The 13458-nt window shown below is 41.0% G+C and overlaps 2 protein-coding genes across 6 annotated transcripts in view; one reads left to right on the top strand and one right to left on the bottom strand.

Moving 5' to 3' along the window:
- The first annotated feature begins 1093 nt into the window (after window positions 1-1093).
- On the top strand, window positions 1094-7881 carry LOC127378050 (RING finger protein 223). Its single transcript, XM_051426543.1, has 2 exons — window positions 1094-1479; window positions 5798-7881. The coding sequence occupies exon 2, from the start codon at window positions 5895-5897 to the stop codon at window positions 6621-6623; it is 729 nt and encodes a 242-aa protein (XP_051282503.1). The 5' UTR covers window positions 1094-1479; window positions 5798-5894; the 3' UTR covers window positions 6624-7881.
- Window positions 7882-8796: 915 nt separating this feature from the next.
- ptpn11b (protein tyrosine phosphatase non-receptor type 11b) overlaps window positions 8797-13458 on the bottom strand; it is a 42745-nt gene continuing 38083 nt past the window's right edge. For all 5 annotated transcript variants that reach the window (XM_051426528.1, XM_051426526.1, XM_051426531.1 and 2 more), the window contains exon 16: window positions 8797-11670. Coding sequence is in view for 3 of the 5 variants with exons in the window: in XM_051426526.1 (XP_051282486.1) it covers window positions 11661-11670 (10 nt within the window). In the remaining 2 variants the exon portion in view is untranslated. The remainder of the gene's footprint in view (window positions 11671-13458) is intronic.

Here is a 13458-nt window from a genome sequence, read left to right as displayed (position 1 = left end):
TCCTTCCTCAAAGCACTCACAACTCAATGCCCAATAAATTACTTTGCTGATATGATACGGCAGTATTTGTGTTTGGGTTACTAAATAACCAAGTCAGTTAGCCAGCTGTTATTGCAGAGACATGCTATTACTAATGGGCCAAGAGCCATTAGTCATTACCATAAAATAAAATGAGTAATCCAATAAAAAGGTCTAACACACATCATTCAAGTTATCTTAATGAGCAGGCGCCTTTTCCTGGTGGACATTTGTTATTTTTTACGTTTATTTCCTGAATTAATTATTGAAAGAATGTTTATAAAAGTCTTTGAAATGCAGGTTTGGAGAAAATGCTTTTCTACGTAATGGTGATCTCATCATCTAAGACCCAACATGACATCACATTTGTCATTACAAAACACTCTGGTGAAGCGTAGCTGGGAACGTTTTCAAAATACACACGCATAAAGGTTGCTGCTCTGAACTCTGGGAACATGTGTCATACCAACCAGCAACACTGTACAGCAGTAAGGAAGTGGAACAACAGGCTCTTGGTGCTACGATGGGAAGATAGTCCTGTATCGCCACCTGCTACCTTATCACTGACTAAATGGAAATGAATCCCTTATATGTATTGTTCAACCCAGGCATTCTGGCTGATGCAAAAGCTGTGTAGTTTGTCTTTTGTGTGAAATGCCCATTGCAGTGGTGTTTACACCACATCGACTGATTCATACAGTTTGCATTTCATCATTCTGGGGAGAGAGAAAAAAGGTGCAGTCTGTAGAGTGCAGATGTGAGATATTATAAGAAAAGGAACGCAGCTGTCAGGTGAAGGATTTATTACACTGTATGTGTTTGTATATTGGACTGGAGGTGAGGTGTATTTGCATTGTGTGTGTGTGTGTGGGGGGGGGGAGAAGACAGGTACAAAGAGGTGAGGAGGAGAAAGAGAAAGATATCAACATAGAAAGAGACAGGGAGGAGTGGTGATAGAGGAAGAATGTGTATTACTCTCCTTGAAGTCTTGAGGCTTCTTCCTTCACCTCCCTCCCTCTCCTCCTCCCCCTCTCCCCCCTCCTCCTCCTCCTCCTTTCCACCTCCAGACGCCACCTCAAGGCTGAGACACTGTCTAAAGTCATTTGCATAAAGTGCTACAAAAGGGGAGCTGACAGAGCAGGGGCAGGTGATACCGGCCAACGGACACAGAGGAAGGAGGACCCAGAACTGACACCAACACTGCAAGCTATTACACAGCCTCTGAGCACAACCCTACTTATACACACACCCACACACCTGTGACTCCAGAAGACTGTTCAGACCAATACAGAGGAGGACTCTAGCCTGGTCAGAGGCACAATTAAAACCCCAAACTCCTTGCTGGCATCCCAGAAGTCAGTTGACTCCAGAAAAATGCATTTTCAGGTGCAATAGGAGTGAGCTGAGCCCGGCCCCTGAGAGATAAAGAAAGGATCATCTGACATCTTCTTCAGTCAACAGGTAAACTGAACCTTTGCTGCCTTTGTGCTTTTTATACCAGTTTGTGGCTTACTGTTGTTATAATACAAGATGTTAAAAACTTCTACTAGTTTAGCATTTTCTTTTAAAGTGTAGACCATAAGTATGACCTGAGACTTTGTAAGAACTGCAGTACTTTGAGGGAAGAGATTTTCCTAAAAGTTGAAATCAATACAACTTAACTCCAGACAGCCCATCTGTAATAAATTAGGTTTTTCCTTAACTTTACTTAGTTGCAAATGAATGTAAGAGTGCACGAGCAGCTTTCCTTACAGTCAGTTATGATTCTCAAGTGTCTGTATACTGTTTCTTGCATTGTCTGTTGTGTTTACATGTGCTGTCTGTGCACACTCGGGTTCAGTTAAACTGTAAACTGCAGCACACCCCAACCCCACCACCCCTAGTTCAAACAGCAGGTAGATCCAGTTTCATTTACTTTTCAAACTGAGAACAGGTAGGGCAGCATTGTGGATGATAGTCGAGCTGAAGGTACACACAGCCCCACACAAAGGGGCTGAAAAGAGCAAACTACAGTATTTTTTACATGAATCTTAAGAAGGACACTTGGCAGATGAGCTGCAATTTGTGTACTAATGGGTCAGTGGGACATGCCCTTAATGGCAATGAGACACCATAAATTGAAGCTCAAAGCAGAATACCTTACAAAGACAATTAGGGACCTGGTATTTTGGTTTCAGCAACAACTTAGTTAATATTTGACTTACGAGCTATGACCCTTCATTTTGACTCCAAATAACCTATGGATTGCTTAGCCTCCACCTGGACTCTAGCACAAGTAAAGACAACTGTCAAGTGAACTGAATCAAGCTAAAGTTTGCTAACATGAGCTAATATTAGCCATCATAAGCTACTGGTCAGACCGAATAAGGCCATAGCAGCAAAACCCCAGAGCATACTGGACTGAGCAGGGGTGTGTTTAACTGCTCATCTTCTCATCTGTAAAACAAAGAATGAGTTATTTCTTCTTCAAAACTCCCTCTTAAGGGGCTGAAACTAGGTTTGTAACAAAATTCAGTGTACACCAGATAACAAATAGAAGGGTTAGAAAAGAAGACTATCCATTCTTTAACTTTCAGAAAACCAAAGGACATATTTCACCAATGCAGGGATATAATTTAATAACGTGTTCCCAGTGCTGTGTCTCTAATGTGTGAAAGAGGGTCAGATCGTGATGTAAACAGCACATTTTTCGCATTTGTAAATGAACTCGGCAGGACCTTAGATAGAGAGCCGTGGAATGTGCTCGGCGCATTCCTTCTGAGCAGCCGGCAGATTCAAAATTGTGAAACTTTTTTAAACCTTTAAGATAGAAGCTGAATGTGTGGCCAGATCACCGGGAATGGAGATCTACTGGACAGGAGAGGTCGTGTCAAGCACACAGTGGAGCAGGTGTGGGATTTGTTAGACCTGAGTTGTTGTTTTTATCATTACACAGTAAAAGACAAGGTCAAACAAAGACGCTGTAAATGTATCTGAGTCTTTGTGATGATTCTATTTAAAAACTACATTATATATAACCTGGTGTTCTGCCGAGGACTGTTCAAGGAAACATTAGGACTACAACAAAGTACAGCCTGAGGCCGTCGCCAAAATTGCTTTCACCTCATTGGCTTGTAAGAGTGTGTTGTTCAGTTCTGGGTAGGTTGCTATTTACTCTGTGCTCGTTCTACAGGTAACATAGCCTGGGGCTTTGGAAAACGGTTTCTCCTCTCAAAGACCTTGAGCGTGATCTCTATGACCTGAGAATGATATTAAGCATAAACTGATTAACCTAATATGAAAATGTATGGGTGTGAATGAACACTTTGTGTAAATACTAGCTAGGCCAATACTGTGAACATGCCAATGGGCGGAATGATAACAGCATAGTGGTAGAGAGCCAAAGGCAGTGTTCGCTGCCCCTAACAGCAGTTAAACACAGTTTGTTCCAACACAAATTACATAATTTGAACAGGATTCCTCTCAAGTAAAGTGAAAAAGCTGGTTATTATTCCAGTTACTTATTAATTCTTCCATTTCTCTACATATTTTTTAAACCTGCACTGAGCACTCTGTAGCAGCCTTATTTTAAAATGAGAGGCAACTGTGTAAATATTTGAATGTTTGAAGGGATTTTTCAGTTTAGTTTCAGTCCACTCCCACTGGACACAGGTATTTTTCTCCGTAGTGGTTGGTGAGGTGGGGTTAACCAAAACAGTCTGTCATGAAGTTCAATTTTTATCTGGATACACTTTTGATCAGGAGGCTCAGGCAAACGACCACACCGGATCACAGAATTTCAATCTGAGCAAAAGGGGAATTGAGTCTTGCTTAGTGACTAGGAGGGGCTTTAAACTGATAAGACAGGTGTAATTATACAGAAAAATCTGTCCTCATCCCACTAAAGCATGTTTAAATTCTGTGGAGATGAAGAGAGAGAGAGAGAGTCGGTAGTGCAGGAATTTCAAGGGTAGATGAAGTGATTAGGTGGAGAACAAGCAGGGACTTTGTGTAGATGGGAGTTGTGGGGTAGGACCAGCCCCGAGGGCACAGAGAGGAGAACACCTGTGCTCTGACCATCCTTTATCCCCAGCACACAAACACACACAGTCTCCTTCACATTAGGGGTCTTTAACCTAACCCACAACACCAGCAGGCAGCTTATTACCATGTAATATTCTTATCATCCTAAAAACACGAGGCTCAAAAGAGAGCAGCAATTTGGTCCTCAAAGCCCTGCAGACTTTACACTATTCAACCCTGGTCCCGGTGACCCACAGGTCTGGTCTATTAGCTCCTGTAAAGTTCCTGTACTGTCTGATATAAACATTTGAACACACATGCTCAAAAAGTCACATTAACAAAGCAGCCTGTGTTCATCCACATGCTGTAACTCACCCAATCTTTCATCAGCTGCTTGATGCAAGAAGGTGCTCAAGGACTCCCTGTGTCAGCTGGTGTACGTTTGCATGCCCCACTGGCTACCACTATATGCAAACTGCTCAGTAAAATACTCAACTCTTTTGAATAACTGTAAACAGCACAAACTGTTGCATGTAAACTCTATGCAGTCTGATAAGGTCTTCTTTGATAAGACATGGGTAAGATATTGAGGTTATTCTGGTACTATATGTCTTAATTACATTGCGGTTTTACAGGTGACAGGTTAACATGGTCTCAGGGGTCAGTTTGTTAGTTGTTTTCTTTCTACAGATAGAGATAAACTCTCAGGAACACAGCATTATAAAAAGCTATGTGAACGTGAATGTGTGTCAAAAGAGTTGCCTTTGTATTTTCAGTCATTGTGTACATTAAAAAGTGCAAAACAATAAAATATCCACTCCATCTTGGTGTTGAAGGGTTAAAAGCTAACAGGAACTTAGCTCAAAATAGCTATCAAGACAGCACGTGGGCTACACTGTTTCAGTTTGCTTGCTTAATCATTAGTTAGATAACAGATTCTGTATTTTCACTACCTACACTGATATAGAAATATTTGAAGGTAAAGCAGATGAGCCCCAAACGTAGCAGCGACACTGATTTGGAAAAAACGTTTCTTCCACAAACACATTGTACAGAATCATCATCATCAGTCAGCCTGAGAGTGTGAGGACCATAAGGTTTGCACTCGATTGACTCTATGCTCAGGTCATCAGCAAGCAAAAACGTTCCATCTACAATGTATCATATGACGCTCAGCAAACGGTGCTTGTTAATGACCGGGACATTGAGTCATTCACTGGTAAAGCATTATAACACCAAACTGTACTACTGGGGGCTTATTCTTGGTCAGTAAAGGTTTTTAATTTTTATAATTTATGGTGAAATAAAGGGTCTCGAATATGGCTTGTCATGGTTAGGTAACCCTCACTGCACCTGCGGAACATCTTGCCCACACTATAAAGACTATAGGGGTGGGCATTGGCCAATCCTGCCGGGCACATCACTTCACTGGCTCACTTGTTTGTGCTTGTTGCTTCTGCTTTAGTAAATCCACAATATCACTCAACACATTTGACCCATTTTGCACAACACTCGTGACTGAATTACTCATTGACCGACCAAAATCCTATCAGCTTTGTAATATTACGTGTTCTCTGCCTGAGGGTAAACATCGTTCAAAGTTAAGCATTCAACTGGGCTGTATAAAATGTACACTGATTGACTGAAATTCGGTTGGGATTATGGTTGTGCATGACTGAAAAAATTATTTGCACTTGCTTGCATAGTTTTCATGATAGTAGGAGCGAGATATGATCTGAAATATGAAAATCTGTACTTTTCATTCATTCTCTTTTAGGATAATCCAGTTAAGGACACACCAAGGTGAGGAAAGAGAAGGCCAGAGGGTCCAGAGGAGACTCGACATAGGAGAGGGTGAGCTTATAGTTCTGAAGATGGAACAGTCTCCGCAGATTTGGCACATGCAGGTCGCCCGCCAGGACACCGCTGAAGAGATGCAGAAGAAGGTGTCAGTCGTGAGCCAGCCGGAGTGCTCCATCTGCTACAACACCTATGACAATGTCTTCAAAACACCCAAGCTGCTGGAGTGCACCCACACCTTCTGCCTGGAGTGCCTCTCCCGCCTCATGGCTGTCTCGCTGGCTGACCAAGACGGTAATGGCAGCAGCACTCGCCTCTCTTGCCCCTTCTGCCGTCACTCTACCCTCCTGCCCGAGGATGGACCCCCGGCCCTGACCACCAGCCACGAGGTCCTCTGCAAACTGCCCAGCCACCAGCAGCAGGAGGAGCCGGTGTGGTTGGATGGGGAGAAGTTGTGCTACAAGAGCTCCAGGCACAACACTGATTCGGGCACCCCTGACAGTCCCACGGCTTTCTGCGTCTGCATTGACATTGGAGCCAGCAAAACAGTGGACGCTCCAATCCAGACGGGGTCTCGGACTTTTGGCCGACTGGATCGGCTGGCAGACTGGAAAAGGATGGTGCTCTTCATTGTGCTCATGGTGCTGCTTGTTGTCATTGTGTTGTGGCCACTGCAGTGTGTATTCAGCACTGGGAATATGCGCTGTATGCGAGAACCCGTGCACCCCGGGCCTGACCCCACTACCACCTCAACTACTACCACTATTTTCAGCACATTCACTCGCCAACCCGGTCTGATGTAAACTTCTAGACTGACTGGACTTCACTGTAACTGCATTATATTGACACATTAGTTATATCTTAAATATTTGGCATTGAAAATCTTTTGTGTAAAATTATTTTGTGCGCTTTTGATAAGTGCACATTGTAATTGGTACACTCCGATTTTGAACCTTCAACAGAACCATAAAAGTCTGACTATAGTGGCCCCCACTGGTGTTTTTTTTAAAAGAGGCTGTGGTAGACCCCTCTACCAGACAGGAATGAAATGGCTGAAAGCAACACAAACTGCACCAATATTCACTGGAATGTGTGTCATATGCTGTCAGACTAACTTAAATTATGTTGAATATTTAAATTATAAGAACACAAAAGAATCTACACATAGCAGCTTTAACTCTACAAAGCTGGAATTTATGCATTATGCATTATACATTTGCAGTAGTACATTACTGAACTGCACATACAAGCTGATACAAATGACATCAAAAAGTGGAAAGAGAATAACTCTGACAGGCACTTTCCCTAAAATGATGTTCAAAATATTTTGCACTTAAATTGACACCTGACTTATTGGTCTAACTGGTTTAATGGACTTTGTTTCTTATTCGGGCACGTAACATCAGGTTCAGAACACAAGTGGATTGATTTGTTTGCTGAGTGGGTTGATATGTTTGCTGAGTGGGTTGATTTGTTTTCAGAACATTCAGTGATTTAAACTTCACAGTAGTATACAGCATTAAAGTTCAAAATGCTGACATTTATTGATAAAATGTGAGGTTTGCTTTGGAAAATGACCACGCTCATTTAACAAATGTAATCCCAATGTGCCAACTAAGAACTCAGACTTTATATATTGTACATTTGATTTGTGTGTGTTTTGATATGCCCTTGTTTACAGAACTATAATAAAGAAGTGAGGTGCCCGCTCACATCATGCTTCTGGGAAATAACAAAACATTTGTGCATGACAGCCTCATTGTTAAGAATCATATCATTTGATGGTGATTTGTCATCATCTTCATGCATTTTCTCTACATTTCAAAAAATGTACTGCAGCATCAGTTGGTGGTTTTAATCTGTCTGAACAGCAGGTTGTTGTAAATTCCCCTCAAATAACGCACAACGCCTGACGTACTTAAATGCCAATTAAAAAGTAGTATTAGTTTCAGGGTCGAGTTGCAACACAGTCGAGCCATTCACTGACCTGCTGTTTGTCATTTCCGCCCTATCTCAACCTTAAACATATGACAATAAAAGCAAAGACCTCCTCCGTCTTGACAGGAAGTTGTCTTTATTTATTCCTAGATTAGGTGCGTCAGATCAAGGAAGGGTTAGGCTGTGGGATTTTCCAGGTAGGTACCTTGTAACACATGGTGATAAGATAATTACATTAAATTTTAACACTCATTCAGGAGTGGCCATAATAAAAGTGGAACTTCCTTAAACACAACTGCGACTACCAGTAAACATGGTTAACCTAGATCCAGGAAAAACAAACACAAAACGCTCAGTCATGATTCAAAATGTAAAAAAAAAAAAGAAATAATATAATAATAAATATTTAATGTAAAATATTTGAATAAAGGCTTCTTGTAAGTTGGGTCATTTTGCACTAGGGCATTTAATCAAAAAAAAATTTTACTATGAAGTTGTCTGTGTGTTTTTCCATCTCTCCAATTTAGCAGAATAAACAGCCTCCTCCTCCTTGTGGATAGCCGCCACATAAAACAGTTTTAGTCAACCCTTTATGTGTTAAAATGCAGAAAATAATTACTAATTTCAAAGTCACAATGTCTACAGGCCACTTCAGCCATGAAATAATCTGTCATAACTGATAAAATTGGTGTCTTTCTTGTTTCCTTAATTAACTCGTGTTCATTGAGCAATATTCTTGATCATCATGCATTTCATGGAGTAGAGTACTTTTCCAATTGAAGAGACAACTAGAGTGGTCCAACTCAAACACACTGTGCTCCTGTGTTCTCTGCTGCTCCTCCACTACTGGGACCGCACCTGGAGACAGAACAGTCCAAAATACAGAAAGCTTGCTTGTTACACTGATCTTTCTTTCACTTTGGGGTCAAAAGACTTTCTAGGAACCTTTTCCAAAAATGGAATGGAAGAGAGTCTCCTCGCCCCAGTAGAAAACCTGCTCCAGATTCACACGCAACAGATAGAAGCAAACTGCATGTGTAACTTTACATAGTGCCATCATAGATTTTTATTAAACTGTATATGATAATAAACCATTTTGATGCCATTTCTGGCAGCTCATTGCATCAGCAGTTGTAGCCTATACAGCAAAAAGGCATCTGGGCAAAGCCAGTGCAAGAAGAGGAAACAACATGGGAGCAATCAGTACACCACGACTCACTTCAGGCATACTGTTAGCAACGGAGGAACAAGGAATCAAAACAAAAAGACATCAACATAATGTTCAAGTAAATGAAAGAGGACAAGCAGAAAGAAAATACCGTGTTACTACTGCATTCCTCAATGTACACTGGTTCAACTCCAGAATTTACTTATCGCTGGTGAAATTACACCAATAATAATAGTAATAATAATAATTCAGACACAATACAAAATGCAAGAGTGGATAAAACAATCAATTAGAAATACAATTTGAAACATATCAGCAAAATGAAACAACAGGACAAAAAACAAAAAACCCCAACACTGATGGCAAAAACCTAGTGCACTACCAAAAATACTTCCACAGCCAAGGGACATCCACACACAGCCTGAGGCCAAAGATTCAGCAGTTTCACACTTTCAAGTATTGATGTTTCATCATATCATAAAAAAAATCTGACCCATAGAGACAAAGTAAAATACAATAAAAATCTAAATTATCCACAGCGCAAGAAACAAAACCCACAAAAGTCATTTCTCATTCATCGGACAGTTCAGATGGGAAAAGAACAAAAGGGAAAAAAGCCCCAGAGGGATTCAAACATTCAAATTCAACTGAAGTACATTGAGTGGTGCAGCATTTATCTAACAGACATGGGCCTTCACTGACACAGGGCATCAATGCCACTCATTTCATAAAACATAGCTTCTATTCACATAAACAATCAGCCATTAAAATACATTGGCAACAACTTATACTCTCTGGGAAAACTCTCCACACAGACAGACAAGTGACTGAAATCAGTAGACAGACAAAGCTTCAACTGATGTACTGAGACCTTAATAAAACCACTATGTGCTCTTGTAAGCCTTTAAAAGACAGAACTCAGCAGTCAGACAGGATGATATGGCTGCTGCAGGTTGTATTGTTATTGTATTTTAATATTTCCCACAAGGTCAACGGTATCAGATCGGTTGAGAGTACTATTACTCCAGTACATTTTGATTAGCTGTACTTTAAATCACGCGCTGCAGCTGCAGAAACTGGCCAATTTATGACTGAAGACAACAAGGTGAGTCCAGCCTGCGAGTGTCCTTGACCTGGTTAGTCCAACATTTCTGTTGGTGGAGAAAGAGGAATGGTCTGAGCACAAGTGCCGTTCATTCATGGTTTATTATGATGCCTTAACATTAAATAAAAAGTAGTATCATGACATCTTCCTATTGTGAGACTTTAGTTAAGGTGTTCAGGGCCATTAAGTTGTTACATTTTTAACAAGCTAAGTCAGATTTCACCAACATATCTGCACTTGTGTTTGAGTGGGATATTTTGGTGCTGATCCTGGAGGCTAAAAATAGTGAACAATCTGCCAGACAGCGCAGAGGGCTCGGTGCTCTGCGCCACCACCATCTTCCTTATCACATCAATGATGCCGGCTTACTCGCCCCGCTATCATCAAGCCTGGATTATGGCCATCTTCTAAATTACTTTTTGGAGACAAATCTATTCTTCAATCTCAGGCAGATGGCCATCTGGCCCACTGTAATCGTCCCCCTTTCCCTTGTCTCCTTGTGACGATCTCCTCCGACAGATGTTGAACTGCATCAGACCCGCTGATTAACGAGGACAGCCAGTCGAACAGAGCTGAGATGCGGGGGTCAGCCAAGCTCAACTCCAACCCCCCATTCAGGAATCCTCTCCACCGTTTCCTGTCAAATATGGACTTTAAACTATTATTACTATCTACTGGTAAATCAAAATTAGTACTAGGGATGCTGCGCAGACAACCGTGCTTAAACATGACAACATATATAAATAAGTATAAATATATATGTGTGTATATATGTGTGTGTGTGTGTGTGTATACATATGTATAAACACACACATACATATCATAAAATCAACATCTCAAATGTTACACAAATGTATCAACAAAACACAAAGAAATGATGAAAACAAGCTGACAGACAAAAAAAAAAAGAAAACAAACCCACACATTTACTTAAAATTAATATTTCAAAATTTGATAAAGAAGAGGGTTTGCTTGCCCTCCCTGTGACCCAGGGTCCTGCAGCAAGTTATGTAACTGCCCATGCTATCACTCAGCAGCCACATTAAAAACTACCACAGCTGGAGAGACAGAAGACCACTAAAACAGTCTTAAGTTCAAGTCCGAATGCACGCCAGCAAAGTCAGAGAAGAGGGATAGTGAACAGATTGATTTCTGGCAACGAGTGGACAAACAGCCTAGCTTTGACCTCTTCTTGGGTCCCGTACAGTTCTGTTTAGTTCAGGCGGGGGCAGACTCCACGTTTATTGTTTGTTACCCCAAGGAAAACTTCCAAAGCTTTGGAAAAGTAGTAACAGTAGAGATGTAACAGCAAGTTTTGGGAGGCTAGATTACAGACACATCCTGTGACAAGGCACTTGCACTGGTTGAGAGAGGGAGAGGCTGCAGCGGTGGGGGGAGAGAAAGAGGGTTGAGGACAAGGGTCCTGAGTGAGAGCGCTATACTGTAGAGTCCTCTACACCCTCTCTACAGAGGGTACGGTTTGACTCCAGACAGAGGTCCAGCAGGACGGCAGGGGAGGGGTCAGCTCGCCACCTTCAGCCCAGGCAGGGTCCACTGGTGTGGGGTGTATTCAGAGCAACATGCTCCCTCCTACCCCGAGGCTTTTTCAGGCGCTGACGAAGCGAAACCTCAGCTGAAACTGAAGCAAACATGAACAGACAAGCAGACAAGCGGAGTTAATGGCTGGTGTCACTTTGAATCATGGACACTTGGATCTGATGTAATTCATGATATGGAGCTAAAAGCAGTGTTTACTCAGAATACACTACACCTGACAGCTTATCTAGACAGGGAGAGGTGGAGCACATACAGCACTGTGTTTGGGTGTTTGGATCATTTTTGATTAAAAGTGCTTCAATAAATCTGAATTGAAACAACCTTTATTGCCTTTATAATCTTTGCATGCAAGGTTTAAAACAAAACAGAGCGCAGTAAGACACTAGATTTGTGTATATTTGTATAAACTCTTTTATTTATTTATGAGTTCACTTGTCCAGTACACATATCTTTGTCATTTCAGACTGCAATTTCTTGTTATTTATCAGCTGATAGAGCGATACTGATGAAGTACCCGATAAGCTAGTCTCACAATACCAGACATTCAGAGATCCCACGCCCACTTTGGTTCCCAGGAAAAACCTATTTTTTGGTTTCAGCAACTTTTCCGGTTTTGAACCAATTTAGTTTTGGTTAAAATGCAGCGAATGGTTCAAAACTAGGTGCTTAAACTGGAACGGAGCTGGTTCTCTTCTTGTGGAGAGGTAACGGCCAGAAAAATGCTCCATGCCGAGTAAATCTGTGTTAAACACACAGCAGTAAACGTCTTTTTGTCACTTCTGTATCGAGATGTACAACATTTGTAGCTAAAATATGTGACAGCTCAAAATGCTCAACTGGAACAGTTACATTCCATACAAAGTGGAAAAAAGAGACTCTTTTTTCAGAGGCCCAGAGAAAGTTAGTCAAATGGGTGAAAGGCTGAATATCCAACAACCAACTGAAATGACAACTTGAACTGACTTCCAACCACAATACTCTGATATTAGTGCAACGTACACATTTAATAAGGTGTCAAAGAATTCAATCAAAATTAGGCATCAAGTTATAAAAAAGTTTTTACTGGATTGTTTTTAAGTGCTATAATTTGAGTATTTGGAAACACAAGGAACTGCTAAAATGTCTTTTATATACATTCACTGGTGATTAAAACATTGTTCATTGCTACTGTATGACTCACTCACTTTAACCCTGCAGTTCCCTGTCTGCTGTATTAATCACTGTGAGTGGGCAAAGAATGAGCCTGTGAGATTAGAGGTTGATTATAATTTGAACCTAAATTAAATCTTTTGTTGCTTTAAGGGGAGCTCAGGTTTTCTTTAAAGGAAGCTCAGCCGCTCCTGGCCACCCTATAATTTCAGCACAATAAAAGAGAACATTACATTTACAAAATGAATTTAACTCACTGGAAGAAATTGAACTTATGTCAGTGTAAAAGTTTTAACAGCGCCTTCAGTTCTCTATAAAAAAAAATCTGTCAAGCTTTAAAAATATAATATGTAACATTTCTGCATTAAACTGTCTATAAACACTAGACTCATGTTATATATTCTGTTGAGTTGTCTACTTACATTATCCCAACAATGCTCAAACCCACAATACACTTTTTGATCTTGGTGGTTTTTATTCAAGATTTTATTCATCAGACATCTGGATCTCACATTCAGAGAGAAACAAGCTGAGTGAACGTTAGCAGCAGCTCAGCCGGCAAGCCCTCAGGGATGTCATTTGTCAGCTGATCTGCGTCGGATAAACACTGATTTTGAAGGAGAAACTCTTTTAATCATGACGTTTGTTTTGATGTGAGATGTATATATTGTACGTTTGAGGTAAGGAGGGCCAGTGGAGTATTTTAAATCCTGTATTTTTT

The sequence above is a fragment of the Dicentrarchus labrax genome, unplaced genomic scaffold (assembly GCF_905237075.1).
Source record: "Dicentrarchus labrax unplaced genomic scaffold, dlabrax2021, whole genome shotgun sequence".
NCBI lineage: Eukaryota > Metazoa > Chordata > Actinopteri > Moronidae > Dicentrarchus > Dicentrarchus labrax.
This window is presented reverse-complemented; position numbering and strand designations above follow the sequence as displayed.